Source organism: Vulpes lagopus, chromosome 8, assembly GCF_018345385.1.
Source record: "Vulpes lagopus strain Blue_001 chromosome 8, ASM1834538v1, whole genome shotgun sequence".
In the NCBI taxonomy this organism is placed as follows: domain Eukaryota; kingdom Metazoa; phylum Chordata; class Mammalia; order Carnivora; family Canidae; genus Vulpes; species Vulpes lagopus.
Genome location: NC_054831.1, coordinates 81,512,262 through 81,530,538, shown reverse-complemented (window position 1 = coordinate 81,530,538; position 18,277 = coordinate 81,512,262). Strand labels below are relative to the sequence as shown.

General features: G+C 44.5%; 1 protein-coding gene across 1 annotated transcript in view; it reads right to left on the bottom strand.

The window, feature by feature from the left end:
• Nucleotides 1–18,277, bottom strand: part of PITRM1 (pitrilysin metallopeptidase 1) — a 44,004-nt gene that overhangs the window by 5,065 nt on the left and 20,662 nt on the right. The window contains exons 14-20 of the mRNA XM_041768157.1: nucleotides 8,320–8,458; nucleotides 4,169–4,285; nucleotides 2,932–3,064; nucleotides 1,719–1,839; nucleotides 1,547–1,623; nucleotides 1,174–1,339; nucleotides 840–940 (exon numbers count right to left, since the gene is read on the bottom strand). Of these exons, the coding sequence (XP_041624091.1) occupies nucleotides 840–940; nucleotides 1,174–1,339; nucleotides 1,547–1,623; nucleotides 1,719–1,839; nucleotides 2,932–3,064; nucleotides 4,169–4,285; nucleotides 8,320–8,458 (854 nt within the window). The remainder of the gene's footprint in view (nucleotides 1–839; nucleotides 941–1,173; nucleotides 1,340–1,546; nucleotides 1,624–1,718; nucleotides 1,840–2,931; nucleotides 3,065–4,168; nucleotides 4,286–8,319; nucleotides 8,459–18,277) is intronic.

The following is an 18,277-nucleotide window of genomic DNA, read 5'->3' as shown; positions in this document are numbered from 1 at the left end:
TCCCAGGCTCCCAGAAATGTACTATTGGAAATTCCACAAAATCACAAATACTGTTCTCACGTACAAGTTACTGGACGGTACAGACACCGACGGCATCTGTCTCTCCCTTCAGGCCGTAGCTCCTGAATTTATTGTAATTATTATTTTGTTTTGTTTTTTTCTTTTTTTTGAATTTATTGTAATTAATAGCAGGTGCCATCATATTACTGCTGACTACACGTGGGAGCCATCAACCACTTCTTGCACAAATCTGCCAAGTCGTGTCTTACAGAGGAGACAGAAGGTCTGAGTGCCCATGGGTGCAGGGGGGCCATGGCCCAGAAGTGGCAGCCAGGTGCCATGCCAGGAAGCCCTGGGGGACCCTCTACGAGGAACTACAAGCTAATCCACATCTGTACCCCTGCTAGTGAGACACTCAAAGTACACTGTCAACCCCGTTACCATGTCATTCGTGCTCACCGGCCTGAGGGCGACTGTGTGTGACTCGTGTCATCAGGTAACTGCTCTCACGAGAAACTCTGCATCTTTACTCTGCTCTAAAGCAAGCTAACCTTTCCCGTCTCATGCTTATAGAACACTAGCAAGGTAATACCTACTTTGCAGTTCTAGGATTGCAATAGCTTGCCTTCCCACCTTCCACATTTACTAAACTTAAAATATTTTTTTCTCATAAAAAAAAGGTTTCTTGATGATGGGGAACATCTGAAATCCAGAACAAATTCCATGACTGACCCCAAGCCCCAGACTCTCTCTCTGATTGAAGGTGAGTGTATGTAACTACAACTTCAAGTGAGAAGAATCTGAACACCGCACTCAGGGAACGGCGGGGGAGGCGCTACCTCATGTTGTCCCGGTGTAACACGTGTTTCTGGATGTGCGGCAGCTTCCTCAGCACCGGCCCGAGGTCTGTCATCTCTGCGATCCTCTTCATCAACTTCACCTGAGCCGGAGAAGCCAACACCTAGAGATGGACCCCCGGGTGGGGCGGCCACCACAGGCGCTCCTCCCTCCCGGTTGGGAATGTGACTGTGCCGGGATGGGATGCACCTGCCCGGCTCAGCTTGGGGACGGGTGGGCCGACGAGGGGGAATTAAAAGAACCTTTCCTATGAAATTTGGTTTTCTGGGGGTGTAAACAGTTTGTCACCCAACTCTGGAAGACCTGGCTCCTCACCTGCTCCATCCCGCTGAAGGTCTCCTGCAGGTCCCCTGTGGGTGTCAGGGTCCTGCTCGCCCTGACGGACGCGTACAGGTGCCCTGAATCCGGGATCCCGTTGGACAGCTCTTGAGCGCACATCTTAACCAACACTCTGAAGTGTTCTTCTTCTTCAAAGCACGGGCTTTGTAAAAAGAAAAATGTGTTAAGTTCCTCGACACCCGCCCATAACCCCTTTCAATATCATGGAAAATTATAGTTTCCAAATGATTTAAGTACCCTCAGGAATTACAACTAAAATTAACCTCAGAAACTAACTACCACAGAGAAATGAGTAGAAACTGCTTTGACAACCCTTGAGCCCCAGAATTAGGTCTTTACTAACGGTTACCTGTTGAATATTTCACTCCATAGGTGCATCATGTCCGGAAGGTTCCTATCGAGGCAGAAAGATGAGAAAAGCATACCCTGAATCATGAAAGAAAGAAAAGTTATTTAAGAGGGGAAAAAAGGTGCTGGAGAACCCCCATGGAGCGCCCTGGGATACAGAAGCACCACGCTACCTGCTCGTACATGTCCAGATGCGCGTCGTCAGGCAGCACATGGGGCGACACGGTCATCCCCCCCGTTTTCAGCTCGATCTGCTGCGCTTGCTCCCTGTAGTCCAGAAGGCCACAGCCCAGCCTGTCGACAGCAAAGCATGGTTCCCCCAGCTGCCAGCACGGTCTTGGCCGCGTCCCCATCAGCCACGAGCCGCCTACGGGTCGGCTGGGCCGCACCCTCTGCAGCCCCACCCTCACACCCGAGCAACACTAGAGCACAGCTGTGTGTCCCACCGTCCGCCCCGTTCCAGGCGGACACAGCAGCTGCCCAGCGCTAACGGGACACTAAGCTCCACTGTGGCAGCACCAAGCTTTCTGGGGCTTCTGGTGGTCGCTACGTTTTCCTTTCTCTATGACATCCTGGCACAGACTTCCCCTGTCCAAATGCTCAGGTCAGAAAGGACATCCGGAGAGCAAGCCTTCCTGAGTTTCAGGAATAGCAGAAGTCCTCTCAGGTGGATGATGCTTTTTGGAGCAACATCCTATTCCCTGGGTAATAACTCAGGCCACAGCGCCACTCATGAGGTCCCCCTGGAACGGCCGTGCCGCCAAAGGATGAGCAGCACGAGGCCTGGGGGAGGAGAACGTGGAAATGGCTGGAGGGGTCTTCACACAGAACCCACATCCTCGGGCTCCCTCTCGGAGAAGGCTGCGCACATGGGGGGCTCGGGGAGGCTGGTCCACTCGCTAGAGTCCCCCTGCCGTGCTGTCCTGGCACCTGGGTCCCCCGTGTTCCCACACGGATGCAGACAATGGCTTCCTAGAGTAGCAGCAGCTAGTTGGCTCCACAGAGGAGGGCACATGCCTCGACCCCGTGCCTACGTGGCACACTTGTTGACTTACATATGCTGATGATGCAACAATCATTCTTCTCACCATTTTAAAAGGAACTAAATAGTTGACATAGATATGTCTAAGTATCACCATGTACTCTGGGCTTATAAACACTTTAAGTCCTTACATTTTAGTAAGAAAATACAGCTTTTGTAGAACGACCTCTCAACAAATATATCACATTTTACTCACACTTTAATAACACTATGGGTTTTCAAAATTGACATATGCTGAAAAGTGACTGCTGATGCACCAAAGCAAAATAAATACCTATACAGAAAAATTCAGTAACAAAATACATGAAGATGTGCTGACTGCACCAATATGTGTGTCCCATTACTTGGTGAGGACGCTGCAGAAGAGTGGCACGTAGGGCCGGAGCTCATTGGGGAGGGTGTGCAGGCTGGCAAACGCTCTGAAGTACACCACACCGTTGGTGGGCTGGGCACAGTACTGCACGGGGGTCTCGCCAGCTGCAGAGGCAAAAGGCAGACTTTTGAATTGCATGATCATTGTTTAGTATTTTTAAAATGCTGGTGCTTTTCAAGGGTATTTAAAATTTCCATCAGCAAAGACTACTGCCCATTCCTGGTGACCACTAAACAACTCACGCCTCTGGGAGGGCTGGGCAAGGAACGCTCTTCAGGCTCCGGAGCTGCCCTGGTGCTCGGGCAGGCCGGACCCTGCCTGTGCCCACCTGCAGCCCTCCATGCTGTCACAGTGGGCTGACAGCTCCCACTCTCCAACCCCTCCCAAATGCCACCCCCAAACCCGGGGTCTGAGGACCCACCGTGGCGGCCCCCATGGCCTCCAGAGTCCCAAGGCCCTCGGGGGCAGGTGCTGTGGGCTCAATTATTTACAGCAGCGGTGGGTGCAGGGCATTTATGGACAACCCGTGGTCTACCTTCACTAATTCTTTTAATGAACACTTAATGAACCTCACTGATAAACCAGCTAGGGGAAACTCAAACACGTTAGTAACCCCACTTTGCAGAGGCCTCACCCAGAAACAAAGATCTCATTCGTGCATGCACACTCATGCATCAGCGTGGTGAACGGAGGAGCCCTGTGAACCAGTGGGATGGCCCTGGTGGGAGTGCAGCAGGGCGTCAGGACTCCTCGGGCACAGCATGCCCAAGACGGACACCGGCACTCAACAGTGTGCTGCTGCCCCGCAGCATGTCTCGCACGCCTCCCCATGAGCAGCGATGCAGGGTGGGCCGGAAGGAGCTGGCAGGAGACCACACCGTGGTCCTGCTGTGTGCTCGGGCTCCCTGCGTGGCTTGCCGCCTCTCCTGATGGGGTGAGGCTGGACCAGGGGCACGGAGGGTGCCGGCGGCCCTCGGGCTGCGCTCAGTACAGCCACCGGGTGATCAGGAGCCTCGTGGGACTGTGAAAGCAGCGCCCCGTGAGCCCACTGCGAGGAACATCCCTGAGTAGGGAAATCCACTGTCACGGCGCAGGAAATCCCACCTACACGAACCGTGAAGAGCAAGCCTATCAAGAGGGTGGTTGGATGTCTCATGGGAATCATTCACATGTGGCACCTCCTGCAGACACCGTGCCCAGGGACTGACCTGCCAGGGCCACCTCCAACTCCGTGAACGACATGGTGGGCTCGATGTCGGACACCTTCAGTGCTGGCAGACACGAGGCGTCCTGAGGTCTACTCTGCTGATCCTGTAGTTCTAAGCCTAGAACAAAGCAAGGTGATGAACACTCAGGATGGCCACTGGGAGGTCTGACACTGTCCGTCTGTCCCTGCTGCAGCCTTTCATCCTGACAGTCAGCCTGGCTGCACCACCAGCCCTGTGGTTTTACAGTTCCCGTGTTTGCCAGCAAGCCCTTTCCAAGGCCCAGTAACATGCTCAGGAGACCGCCCTTTCTGAACTCTCCTCTCAATCACTTAAGGGAACCACTTCACGGGGAGGAGGGTGGTGGTGGGCCAGAGTTTAACCCATTTCTCACTGGTGTGAAGCTCCAACTTTTGAACTTGTCTATTCTTATTTCATCTACACTAATTTCAGCACCATGCTTATAATCACATAAATTTCACAAATTACGAATTCAAGCACACCTCCTTCTGGGGCTGAGCCCTCACAGATCTGGGGAGAGGGGGAGACCCATCCTTCCTGGAGACACAACTGCCCAGCCCATCAGGGAGAGAACCCAGGCTCAGCGCATGCGCTGACAACAGCGCTGGATGGTACACGAGCAAAGACTCCAGTGAAGTTCTGTCAAACAAACGTGGCAGCTTCATTTCCCACGACAGTGTGAAGAGCTGGGCTGAGCTGCCTCTATGTCTGGCCCCCTGCGGTCCCCAGCACCTATCACCTCCAGGGGCCTTCAGGGTGGCCGGACACAGGGACCTGGCCTCTTGGGGCTGGCACACAGCACTCGCTGAGGGAGGCACTAAGGCGCAGGCTTCCTGCAAATTCCCACAGAATTCCCAGGCCCGCCCTCACCAGGCTGTTCCGTCGACCAACTAGGCTGACCCTGCCCCTCCTGCCCCTTGCACCCCTGGGCCTGTGTGCTGGACCTGAAAGCCTGCTTCCTGCCTCTCCCCTCACCTAGTCTGGGGAGTAGCTGGAGGGCCCACCCCTCATCCTGTCGGCAGCCACACCCTGACACCTGCTGCTCCTTTCCCAAAGCACCTGCAGGCACACAGCGATCTCTACCGGTGGCTTCTCCTCGGCCAGCAACATGCTCCCCATGGCAGAGGCTACAGCCCTTCACAACAGCATGTGACCCATTATACAGAGATGCCCCAAACTGGAGGACGGTTTAAAGTTAATTAACTTCCCATCCTCACTATGTTCATTGGTGGTCAGCTACAGATTAAACTTTGATTCACAGATTGCTCACACTAAAGTCCTCATTTAAGACTTACTGACCTGCAATACCCCCTTACATGCACTAGCACTATCTCCTACTTAATGGAACTCTGTGGTGATCTGTGAAGTAACATGCTTTTGTAAAATGAGCCTCCATCCACTCACATGTTGGGTGTGGACAAGAGCATAACTCTGTGGCCATGCCAACAATCTGACAACCCAGAGAATGTACGTTCTGTTGCTTAGACCTGGAATTATGTCCTGTGCTACAAAGGGCTTTCATCAAAAATGGAAAATGGGTGGGACTTCATCAAACTAAAGTTTCTGCACAGCAAAGGGAACCATCAACAAAATGACAGGTGATCTATGGAATGGAAGAAAATACGGCCAGCCTCATCTGTAAAGGGCTAATACCCAAAGATGTAACAGAACTTACACAGTTCAACACTAAAACTTTACAAATGGGCAGAGGACTTGAACACTTTCCTACAGAAGACATACAGATGGCCAACAAGAATATGAAGCGCTCCATAACAATCAACATAGGGAAATGCAAATCAAAACCATGATGAGGTCTCACCTCACACCCATCTGAATGGTTAAAGTCAAAAAGACAAGAAATAAGTGTTGGCAAGGATGCAGAGAAAGGGGGAGCCCTTGTGCACTGTTGGTGGGAATGCAAACTGTAGCCACTGTGGAGAACAGTATGGAAGCTGTTCAATCAAACACAGAACCACTACATTATCCAGCAATTCTGCTTCTGGGCATTTACCCAAAGAAAACAAAAACTCTAACTTGAAAAGGTATCTGTACCCCCATGTTCATTCCAGTGTTGTTCACAAAAGCCAAAACATGAGTACAACCCTAAGTGTCCACCGATGGATACAGATGTGGTATATACGCAATGGATTATTATCCAGCTATAGAAAAGCAATGAAATCTTGTCATTTATGGCAATACAGAGGTCATTACACTAAGTAAAAGAAGTCAGAGAAAAACAAATACTCTATGAGCCCACTCACAAATGGCACCCGAAAAACCAAACATCAAGCTCACAGACATGGACAACAGATTGGTGGGTGCCAGAGGTTGGGGGCTGGGGTGGGAGGAATGGATGAAGGGGGTCAAAAGGTACAAACTTACAGATATAAGTCATGGGATGCAATGCACAGCATTGGTGACTCTGGGTAATAGTGCCGTGTTGCATATTTGAAAGTTGCTAAGAGTAGATCTCATGAATTCCCAACACAAGAAAAATAAATTCCCACTGTGTGGTGACAGATGTCAACGAGGTGCATTGTGATCACTGAGCAATCTGCACAAATAGCCATTCATGGTGCTACACTCTTGAAACTCGTAACGTACCACTTACATCTCTACTTACTTAAATCCACCTAATAGATTGTGCCCGAATAGAAATGCATCATCATGTGTTAAATGTATCAGAACAGTACTACAGTTGATCTTAACAAAAGGCCAAGAAGCAATCAATATCTCAATTTAAAAAAGCAAGTCGGCATTTGTCAACTGGCACACATGCAACAAAAGTGATGGTTATATTACTCACAATTAGCTATTAAATGTATGAATAGCTGTATGTCAAAACAAGAACTCTGAGACAGAGGGGGAGGTTACATGCTGAAATTAGCTCTGCCTTGATGAGATTAAACATGAAATCTAGCATTACTCACTTCCTATCTAAAGCCAACAATACCATCCCTCACATAATCCCAGCCAACTACCACTCTGGAGAGGTAGGCAGTGTCTGTACGTTCTGTATACCTATTTTGGTAGACTCTGTTAATATAGAATTTACGTATGACAAAATCCACAGTTGTACAGATAATTCAATGAATTCTGACAAATGCATAAAGTAATGTAATCATCACGTGAAGACAGAACATTTCTATTCCCCAGAAAGTTCCCTCCTGGCTCCCTGCAAGTGACCCCCTGTCCTCACTTGCTTCTGTTAGGATGGTTTTACCACTTCTACAATTTCATGTAAATGGACTGAGTAGGTACTTTTGTGCCTGCTAACTCCCCAGCACAATGCTCTAGAGATTCCTCACTGTTGAGTGTACCAGGATTTTGCTCCTCTTTGTGTGGCTGAGCCATATTTCCCAGTACAGATATACCATGTTGATGGAAATACGGCTCCCCTGAAGTTTGTGTGGACATACACTTTCATTTCTTTTGGGCAAATACTCTGGAGCAGACCACTGGGCCTAACAGTTAAGTGTGTGTTTAGACAGTAAGAAATCATGTAGCTGACTCTGTCTTCACCCACACCTGCACCACACAGACACAGGCAGGACCTCATGACAAGGCCTTTATCCCTCACCGGGATTCACTTCTTCTTTTTATTTTTTCTGTTACTTTTTTTAAATAATAAATTTTTTATTGGTGTTCAATTTGCCAACATACAGAATAACAGCCAGTGCTCATCCCGTCAAGTGCCCCCCTCAGTGCCCGTCACCCATTCATACCCACCTCCCGCCTTCCTCCCCTTCCACCACCCCTAGTGAGATTCACTTCTTCCGACCTCAAAATCATACAGTCTGCAGTGCTCACTTGGTGATTAACTATAACTACAGATTGCAACATAACAGATTTTAGTGGTATATTACAGTCCCTGGCAAGTACCAAGTACTTATAAAATCTGTAAAATGTAAGGCCTCCTTCCTACAACTTCTGCCTTTCCTGCTGAACTAGAGGATGAATCTCCTGAGAATAAAGGCAAACCCTGGCACTGAAGCCATCACACCCAGCACTGACCTTTGTCAGTACCCAATAAATGTCTGTTAGTGGAAATGATACTTGCATCCAACTGTACATTCCCTTTACAAAGTTCACTGGGTTTGGCTGAAGGCTAGGAGTTAGGATGAAACATCTACCTTTCTCATAGATCTGCTGCTTGTCTTTCGGGGAAAGAGAGTTGACCTTCTGCTTTAGTTTTTCTGTCTCCATCTGTGCTTGTTTCTCCGGATACTTGTCATCAGGTGTCATTGACAAAGTCAGCTTGTGCGGATTATTCTGCAACAGACACAGCAACAAAGGCCAAACTGAAACAAGATCTCACTGGAGCCCAACATGCTGACCAGTTTCCAGCGCCACATGCTGGGGCAGGATGTGCCCACCTGTTTTGAATAGTGAAGACAACAGAGCATCCGTCCCTCAAAAGCCGTCCTGCAGAAATCTCACGAGGTATGGGACACTCCAGCCACCACGCTCATCACAAAGTAATTATGTCAGTCACACATGCTGGGGTTCTCACTATTGGGATGCTTACTCTTATGGGTACTATGTCTAAACCCCAAAAGTATCAACATTCAACATTTTCTTTACACCTCACTTGTTCACATTTTAAATTATAAATCTTTCACTCTAAATTGAAAATAACAGAATAAAATAATGTAATCTTTATTGAATCTTCTTTAGTTTTAACCTCTCAAAAAGTTAGAACTAAATTCTTTATTCAGCATTTTGTAAATCAAGAGGATGAACTAGACATCCATTTAATGTAAAAGTATTAGGTGATTTAATGTGCTTCTTTCTTCAACACATACACAGAGCTCATCTATTTGCAATATTACAGGGAGGAAAGAGAACCAGACTACAGCATAAACTTAATGCCAAGTAACTTTGAGGAACAGACAGATGGCAGGTCAAGTGCCAAACCTAAGCCAAAATGGCACACAGCACAACAGAGCTGCCATTCATACAGAACCAGTCTAATCTCTGTGGTAAAGCCTTGGAGGTGCTACTACATTCATGACAATCTACCAAGGCATACACACCAAGTACAAACGCCCCGAAGCAAATGCAAATAAATGAGCAAATCCTAAAAGAATTCATCAAGAAAACAGCCCAACAACCCAAATATCCACACATTTAGGTGACTATTCTTGTATTCTCAAACAAACAAAAGTCAAAGTACTGATGGCTTCTTAGGTGAATTCTGCCAAACATTTAAAGAGTTAATACCCAAGTTCCTCAAACTATTCTAATAAAACAGAAAGGAAGGAAAGCTTCCAAATATATTCTATGAGGTCGGCATTACCCTGGTACCAAAACTGAAGACACTACAAAAAAAGAAAATGACAGGCTGGTATTTCTGATAAACCAAGATGCAAAAATCCTCAACACATTATCAGCAAACCACATTCAACAATAACATTAAAGCGATCATTTGCTGGGGCTCTGGGTGGCTCAGTGGCTGGGCATCTGCCTTCGGCTCTGGTTGTGATCCCGGGGTCCTGGGATAGTCTTGCAATGGGCTCTCTGCAAGAAGCCTGCTTCTTCCTCTACCTATGTCTCTGCCTCTCTCTGTCTCTCATGAATAAATCAAATCTTTAAAAAAATAAAAATAAATAAAAACGATCATTTGCCAATAGGTACAGAAAAGCATTTGATAAAGTTTAACATCGTTTGTGATAAAAACTCTCAACAAAATGGGATTAAAGGGAATATACCTGAACAGAATAAGGGCCACATCTGGCAAACCAATAGCTGACATCATACTGAATGTGAAACTCTGAGCGCTTTTGCTCTAAAATCAAGAATGAGACAGGGAGTCCATTTTCACCATTTTTATTCAACACAGTTCTGGAAATTGTAGCTGTAGCCATCAGACAAGAAATAAAAAGACATCTAAATCAGTAAGGAAGAAGTGAAACTTCTCTAGGTAGAGAAGAGGCCACGTAAGAGAAGGTCAGAAGGGCAAAGATGCAGTTTGTGAGAGAAACAAACCATGGTTGTCCACAGCAGGGAGGAGGCAGGTGATGCAGAGAATGGTGAAAAACAGACTCTCACACTGGGGAGCTCACCAATAGGGAGAATGAATCCCTGTAACATATGCTTTTGGAAATGAGAGAGGCCGAATGTCATGAGTTCTTACACCCAATGGGACACAGAATCTGGAATCTAAAACATCGGCATCAGAGGGTGTTAGGAAGCAGAATTCCACCCTTAAAGAGACAGCACACCAAACAGCCTTGCAGATCTAGCATGGAACCAGCAGTTTCAGAAACGTCAGGGGCAGGCAGGAAGGAGAGTGATTTGCTCATCTCAAGAGTGTGGCCCAGAGACAGGGATCAAGGGGAGAGCCCCGCAGGAACAAGGGAGCTGGTAGGCATCATCACTTTCCTCTCCTACCCCCAGCATTAAACAATGGTCATCTGTGGGATCCAGAACTACACTGACACTCCTCACTTAACTGGCACCAAGCCACACCTCCTCTATGCTTCAGCGGATCTGTCACTACCAGTAGCACTCAGTCAGTGGCACTGTGGGCCCCTCCCCGTGAAGACTGCTACAAACCCTGCCAATACCACATCTCTCTGACCCATGCGTTTTGAGGGAAACTCAGTTCTGACGGCAGTGGGGGCAAGATCACTTCACAAGCAGACCACTGGATACTTTGTTAAAATGTGCCCCACTCCTGCTGGGAAACAAATACTGTCCACAACAAACAAAGAGAGCCTGGAGAGAAAACTGAAGGAAAAAGAAGCCAGGACACAACAGCAAGGCATACGCAGCACCCATAGGAGACACTCCCTGAAGTTCCAGGCCCTGGGGAACAGGAGACAGTACACTGCAGGGCACTTCAAGATCTCTTCTTCCTAAGGCCACTACCGTTAAGAGCAAGAGAGATAGCTGACTTCCCTAACACATGGACACAGACACAGAGTTGACAAAATGAGGAGATGGATGAATTAAGTCCCAAATGAAAGGAAAAGACCAAACCACAGTGAGAGACTAAGTAATAAGGTTTAAGTAGTATGCCTGGTTGAGAATTTAAAGTAATGATCACAAAAGTACTCACTGGACTTGAAAAAGAGTAGAGGACCTCAGTGAGACCCTTAACAGAGAGATGAAAAGAACCAGAGATGAAGAACACAATAAATTAAAAAAAATACAACTGATGGAATGAATAGGCTAGAAGTAGTACAGGAACAAATTAGTGACCTGGAAGACAAAATAATGAAAAGGAACCAAGATGAACACATGAGAAGAAAAGAAAAACTATGCAAATTTGAGAACTCCCATCAAGCAGAATAACATTTGTGTTACAAAATGAGAGACAGAAAAGGAGACAGAATATTTATTTGAAAAATTCATAACTGAAAACTCCCTTAACCTGGGGAAAGAAGCAGATGATAGATCCAGGAGCCACAGAGGTGGCCCCAAATATTCAACCTAAGGAGGTCCACACCAAGACAAACAGTAATTAAAATGGTAGTACTGATAAGAAAAAAAAAAAATCTCAAAAGCAGGAAGAGAAAAGAAGACATTACATAGGGAACAAACACTAAGGCTACGAGTGAATTTTTTAGCAGGACCAAGCCCAAGGGGAGCAGCATGACATATTCAAAGTGCTGAAAGGGGAAAATGTGCAGCCAGGAATACACTATCCAGCATGGCTATCATTCAGAATAGAAGACATCACGAGTTTCTCAGGCAAACAAAAACTGTAAGAGTTCATTCATGACCACTAAACTCATCCTATAAGAAATATTAAAGAGGACCCTGAGTGGAAAAGAAAGACCATAAGTGAGATTAAAAACACAAAAGCAGTAAAAATAAGTATTTCTGCAAAAATCGGTCCAGGGATTCATAAAATAAAAGGATGTAAAATATGACACTGCATACTTAAAATGTGAGGGAGAGAGAGGTAAAGAATGCTACAGTAAGTAGCTGGTAAACTTAATATAGACTCCTAGATGGAGATGTTATATACAAACAATGGTAACCACAAATCCAAAACTAGTAATAGATTTGAAAAAATAAAAAGAAAGGAATCCACTAAAGAAAAGTAAACTATGACAGCATGAGAAGACAGAGGCCATCTAAAGAAACAACCACAAAACAAACAAACTAGCAAGAAGTACATATCTATCAATAATTACTTTGAATAAATGGACTCCAATCAAAAGACATGGGGTGATAGAATGGATAAAGAAACAAGACCCACTTATATGCTGCCTACAAGAAACTTCTTTCAGACTTAAAGACACCTGCAGATTGAAAGTGAAGGGATAGAAAAACATTTATTATGTAAATGGCAGTGAAAACAAACCCCGGGTAAGCAGTACTTCCATTGGATAAAACAGATTTTAAAACAAAGCCTGTAATAAGAGACAAAGAAGGGCACTACATCATAATGAAGGGGATAATCCAACAAGAAGATATAACAGTTGTAAATATTTTTGCGCCAATATGGGAGCACTCAAATACATAATACAGTTAATAACAAATATAAATAGACAGTAATACAATAATAATAGGGGATGTTTAACATTCCACATACATCAATGAAAACATCATCAAAACAGGAAATCAACAAGGAAACAGTGGCTTTGAATGACTCACTGGACCAGATGGGTTGAACATACTCAGAACACTTCATCCTAAAACAGAAGTACATACATTCTTTTCAAGTGCGCAAGGAACATTCTCCAGGATAGATCAGATATTAGGCCACAAAACAAGTCTTAACAAGCTCAAAAAAAAAAAAAAAAAAAATTCCTATACCACAATCAAGTGGGATTTACTCCAGGAATGCACGGGAGGCTCGATATTTGCGAAGCAATCAGTGTGATACATCGCATCAGTAACAGAAAGGACAAAAACTGTATGATCAATTTAATAGATGTAGAAAAAGCATTTGACATGCATCTTTTCTGATGACAACACTATGAAACTAGAAATCAATCACAAGAAAAAATCTGGAAAGAGCACAAACACACAGAGATGAAGTAACATGCAACTACACAATAAATCAGTTGACCAGGAAAGATAAAAAATGCATGGAAACAAATGAAAATGAAAACACAATAGTACAAAATCTTTGGAATGCAGCAAAAGCAGTTCTAAGAGGGCAGTTTCTAGCAATACAGGCCTCCCTCAAACAAGAAAACCTCAAACTCAACCTTATACCTATAGGAGTCAGAAAAACAACAGAACCCAAAATCAGCAGAAGGGAGGAAATAATAAAGATTAGACCAGAAATAAATGAGATAGAAACTAAAAAAGATCAATGAAACTAGGAACTAGTTCTTTGAAAAGATCAACAACATTGATAAACCACTAGCCAGGCTCATATTAACAAAGAAAAAAAAAAAAAAAGACCCAAATAAACAAAATCACTAATGAAAGAGAACAACTAACACCACAAAAATACAAACTGTAACAGAATACTATTAACACCTACATGCCAACAATTCCAAAACTTAAGGTATATTAATATACATTAATATTCTGAGAGGCATATAACCTCCCAAAACTAAAGCAGGAAGAAACAGAAAGTTTAACAGACTAATTACTAGCAATGAAATGGAATCAGTAATCAAAAATCTCCCAATAAGCCAAAGTCCCGGACCAGATGGCTTCACAGGCAATTCTACCAAAGATTTAGAAAACAGTTAATTCCTGTTCTTCTCAAACTATTTCAAAACACAGATGAGGAACAAAAACTTCCAAATTTATTCCATAAAGCCAGGATCACCCTGATACCCAAATCAGATAAAGATACCACATAAAAAGAACTACAGGCCAATATCTCTGATGAATGAAGATGCACAAATTCTCAACAAATTATTAGCAAACCAAATTCAACAACACATTAAAAACATCATACAACACAATCAAGTGGAATTTATCCCCAGGTTGCGAGGGTGGTTCAATATTTGTAAAACAATCAACATGATGTCACATAAAAAAAAAAAAAAGGATAAAAACCACATTATCATTTCAATTGATGTAAAAAAAAGCACTTGACAAAACACAGCATCCATTCATAATAAAATCCTCTGCAAAGTAGATATAGAAGGAATATACCTCAACATAATAAAGTACTTATATGAAAAACTTAGCCTGGGACGCCTGGGTGGCTCAATGGTTGGGCATCTGCCTTTGACTCAGATTGTGATCCCAGGGTCCTAGGATAGAGTCCTGCATCGGGCTCCCTGCAGGGAACCTACTTTTCCCTCTGCCTGTGTCTCTCATGAATGGATAAATAAAATCTTAAAAAAAAAAAAAAAGAAAGAACTTACAGCCAACATCATACTCACTAGTGAAAAATTGCAAGCTCTGCCCCTAAGGTGAGAGGCAAGACCAAGATGTCTGCAACTGCTACTTTTATTTAACAAAGCACTGGAAGTCTTAGCCATGTCAATTAGACAAAATAAATAAATAAATAAATAAAAGGCATCCAAATTGGTATGGAAGAAGTAAAATTCTCACTCTTTGCAGATGACATGATACCACGTACAGGGAACGTTAAAGACACCAAAAAACAACTAGAACTGATAAACAAATTCAGCAAAGTTGCAGGATATAAAAATCAATGTTCAGAAATCTGCTGCATTCCTATTCGTTTATAATGAAGCAATAGAAACTGAACCATCCCATTTACAAAAAAAAAACAGTAAAATATCTAGGAATAAACTTAAGACTTGAAAGATCTATATTTTGAAAACTATAAACACTGATAAAAGAAATTCAAGACAATGCAAGAAATGGAAAGACATTCCATGGTCATGGATTACAAGAACAAATATTGTTGAAAAGTCTATAACACTCAAAGCAATCTACAAACTTAAATCCCTATCAAAATACCAAAAGCATTAAAGCATTTTTCAGAGAATTAGAATGAATACTAAAATTTGTATGGAACCCCAAGAAGACTCCAAATAGCCAATCTTGAAAAACAAAAGGAGAGGCATCACAACTCGAGACTTCAAGCTATATTACAAAGCCACAATAATTAAAACATTACAATACTGGACAGCTACATGCAAAGGAATGAAACTGGACCATATGTTACACTTACAAAAATAATAAATTCAAATGGACTAAAGACCTCAAGTGAGACCTAAAACTATAAAACTTCCAGAAGAAAATACAGGCAGTAAGTAATCTCTTGGGCAAAGCCTTAGCAACATATTTATGGGTATGTCTCCTTAGGTAATAGAAACAAAAGCAAAAAATAAGCTATTGGGACTGCACCAAAATAGAAAGCTTCTGCCCAGCCAAGGAAACAGTCAACAAAATGAAAAGGCAACCGACAGAACGGAGGAGGATACTGGCAAATAAATATTTCTGGGAAGGGTCAATATCCAAAATATATAAAGAATTCATACAACTAAACACCAACCCCTTCCCCCCAAATAATCCAATTAAAAAGCAGAAACAAACCCATAAATAGAACTGATGACTCCCATGGGTGAGGGGTGGGGGTTGGGGGGTGAACGAAAAGGGAGCCAGTGACTGGGGGGTGCAGGCTTCAGTTCTGGAATAAGCAAGTCACAAGGATGCAAAGGATCCAGCGTTAAGGAAGAGAGTCAGTAGTACTTGACAGCATCATAGGGGGACGGACGGTTAGTTGACGGGAAAAAAAGAAGCCTTCACAAAAATAGCCAGAATATCCACTAATTTAGGTGACTACTCGTGTGTTCTACACAGGCATACCTCACTTTACTGTGCTTTTGCAAACAATGCATCTGTTCACAAACTGAAGGCCTGTGGCAACCCTGCACCGAGCAAGCCTAGCAGCACCATTTTTCAGGAGCATTTGCTCCTTTGTGTCTGTGTCATATCCTGGTAATTCTACCAACATGTGAGACATCTTCATGTATTTACTATGGCCATCTGTGCCCAGTGATCAGGCTACGATCGTGATTGTTGTGGGGAGACGTGAACCACACACCCGCGTAAGTCAGCAAACTTGTGCGTTCTGAGCGCCCCACCCACCAGCCATGCCCAGGCACTGTCCCCTCCTCAGGCCTCTCTCTTCCCTGAGACACGACGACACTGAAATCAGGCCAATCAATAACCCTACCATGGCTTCCTGAAAGGAAGGTTGTACAACTCTCACTTAAATCAAAAACTAGAAAGGATTAAGCTTAGTGAGGAAGGCATACCATAAGTTGAGAGAGGCCAAAAACTATGCCTGTTGCACCATACTGTGCGCCAAGCTGTAAATTCAAAGGGGAAGTTCTTGAAGGAAGTTGCAAGTGGTACTCTAGTGAATGCATGAATGCTAAGTAAGCAAGGGACTTACTGATGATATGGAGAAAGTTTTAAGGGTCTGAATAGAAGAGCAAACCAGCCATAACATTCCCATAAGCCAAAGACTCACCCCTGAGCCAAAGCCTCACTCTGATTCTCTTCAATTCCCTGAAGGCTGAGAGAGGTGAGGATGCTGCAGAAGAAATGCTTGAAGCCAGCAGAGGTTGCTTTCTGAGCTTCAAGGAAAGACACCGTCTCCATAATAGGAGAGTGCAAAGGGAAGCAGCCAGGCGTCCAGAAGATCTAGCTAAGGTGGTTAATGAACGTGGCCACACTAAACAACAGGTTCTCAACATAGACAAACAGCTTAAGAGGGGAAGAGGAGGCCATCTAGGACTTTCATAGCCAGAGAGGGGAAGTCAGTGCGTAGCTTCGAAGCTTCGAAGACAGACTGACTTTTAGGAGCTAAGGCAGCTGGAACTTAAGGTTGAAGCCAGTGCTCACTGACCATTCCAAAACTCCCAGGAACCTTAAGATTTATGCTAAATCTACTGTGCCTGTGCTCTATGAACGGAACAACAAAGCCTGAATGACAGCACATCTGCTTACAGCATGGTTAGCTGAATATTTTAAGCCCACTGTTGAGACCTACTGCTCAGGAAATGTCCTTTCAAAATATGATTGCTCATTGACAAAGCACCTGGTCAGCCAAGAACTCTGGTCAAGATGAACAGTGAAATTAATATTGTTTTCATGCCTGCTAAAAAAATATCCATTCTGCAAATCAAGGAATCATTTCAACTTTCAGGTCTTATTAAGAAATGCATTCCATATGACTATGGCTGCCATAGATAGTGATTCCTCTGATGGATCTGAGCAAAGTAAATTAAAACCCTTCTGGAGAGGATACATCATCCTAGACACCATTAAGAACATCCACGATTCACAGGAAGAGGTCCCAAAACACACATTCGCAGAGTTTTGGTAGAAGTTGATTCCAGCCCCCATGGATGACTTTGAGAGGCTCAAGACTTCAGTGGAGGAAGTCACTGCAGATGAGGTGGAAACAGCCAGTGAACCAGGCTTAGAAGTGGAGCCTAAAGACAGGACTCAATGGATATAATCTCATGATCAAACTTGGAACAGATAAGGAGTTGCTTCTCATGAATGAAAGTGGGTTCTTGGGATGGAACCTACTCCTGGTGAAGATGCTGTGAAGACTGTTGAAATTACAACAAAGGATTTAGAATATTACATGAACAGGGCACCTGCGTGGTGTGGGACCCAGGAAATTTAACAAAAATCCTGTACCCCTGGACAAGCAGAGCAGGACTGATTCCATTTTGTGCTACACCTGCCACCTCCTGTATGACCCCCACATAACCTGCTTATTGCTTAAGGTGCTGCCCCACCCTAGTCAAGCCGCTGGGCACACCCTAATTGGAAATCGGCTCCTAACAATGTAACCCTGCTTTGTGCCCCCCAAAACTGCGCGCCAATTCTGACCAAAGTAATAGGCCAGCTCAAATGGATACTATAGGGTAAGAAGTAATTCAATCAGCCACCTGCATGTGGACCGACATGACTGTGCAACTTTCTGTGTATCCCATTGGCCACTGGCCCCTATAAAGCTGCTATGCCTCTTAGTCTCGGGGTCCAAGTCCCTGCTCCACTGTGTCGGGTACACTTGGACCCAAGCTCGAGCTTGTAAATAAACCCTCGTGTGTTTGCATCGGTGTTGGCTCCTTGGTGGTTTCTTGGATTTGCAATCTTGGGCACAACACGTGGCTCAGCTGGTTAAGGCTCTGACTCCTGATTTTGGCTTGGGTCTTGGGATCGAGC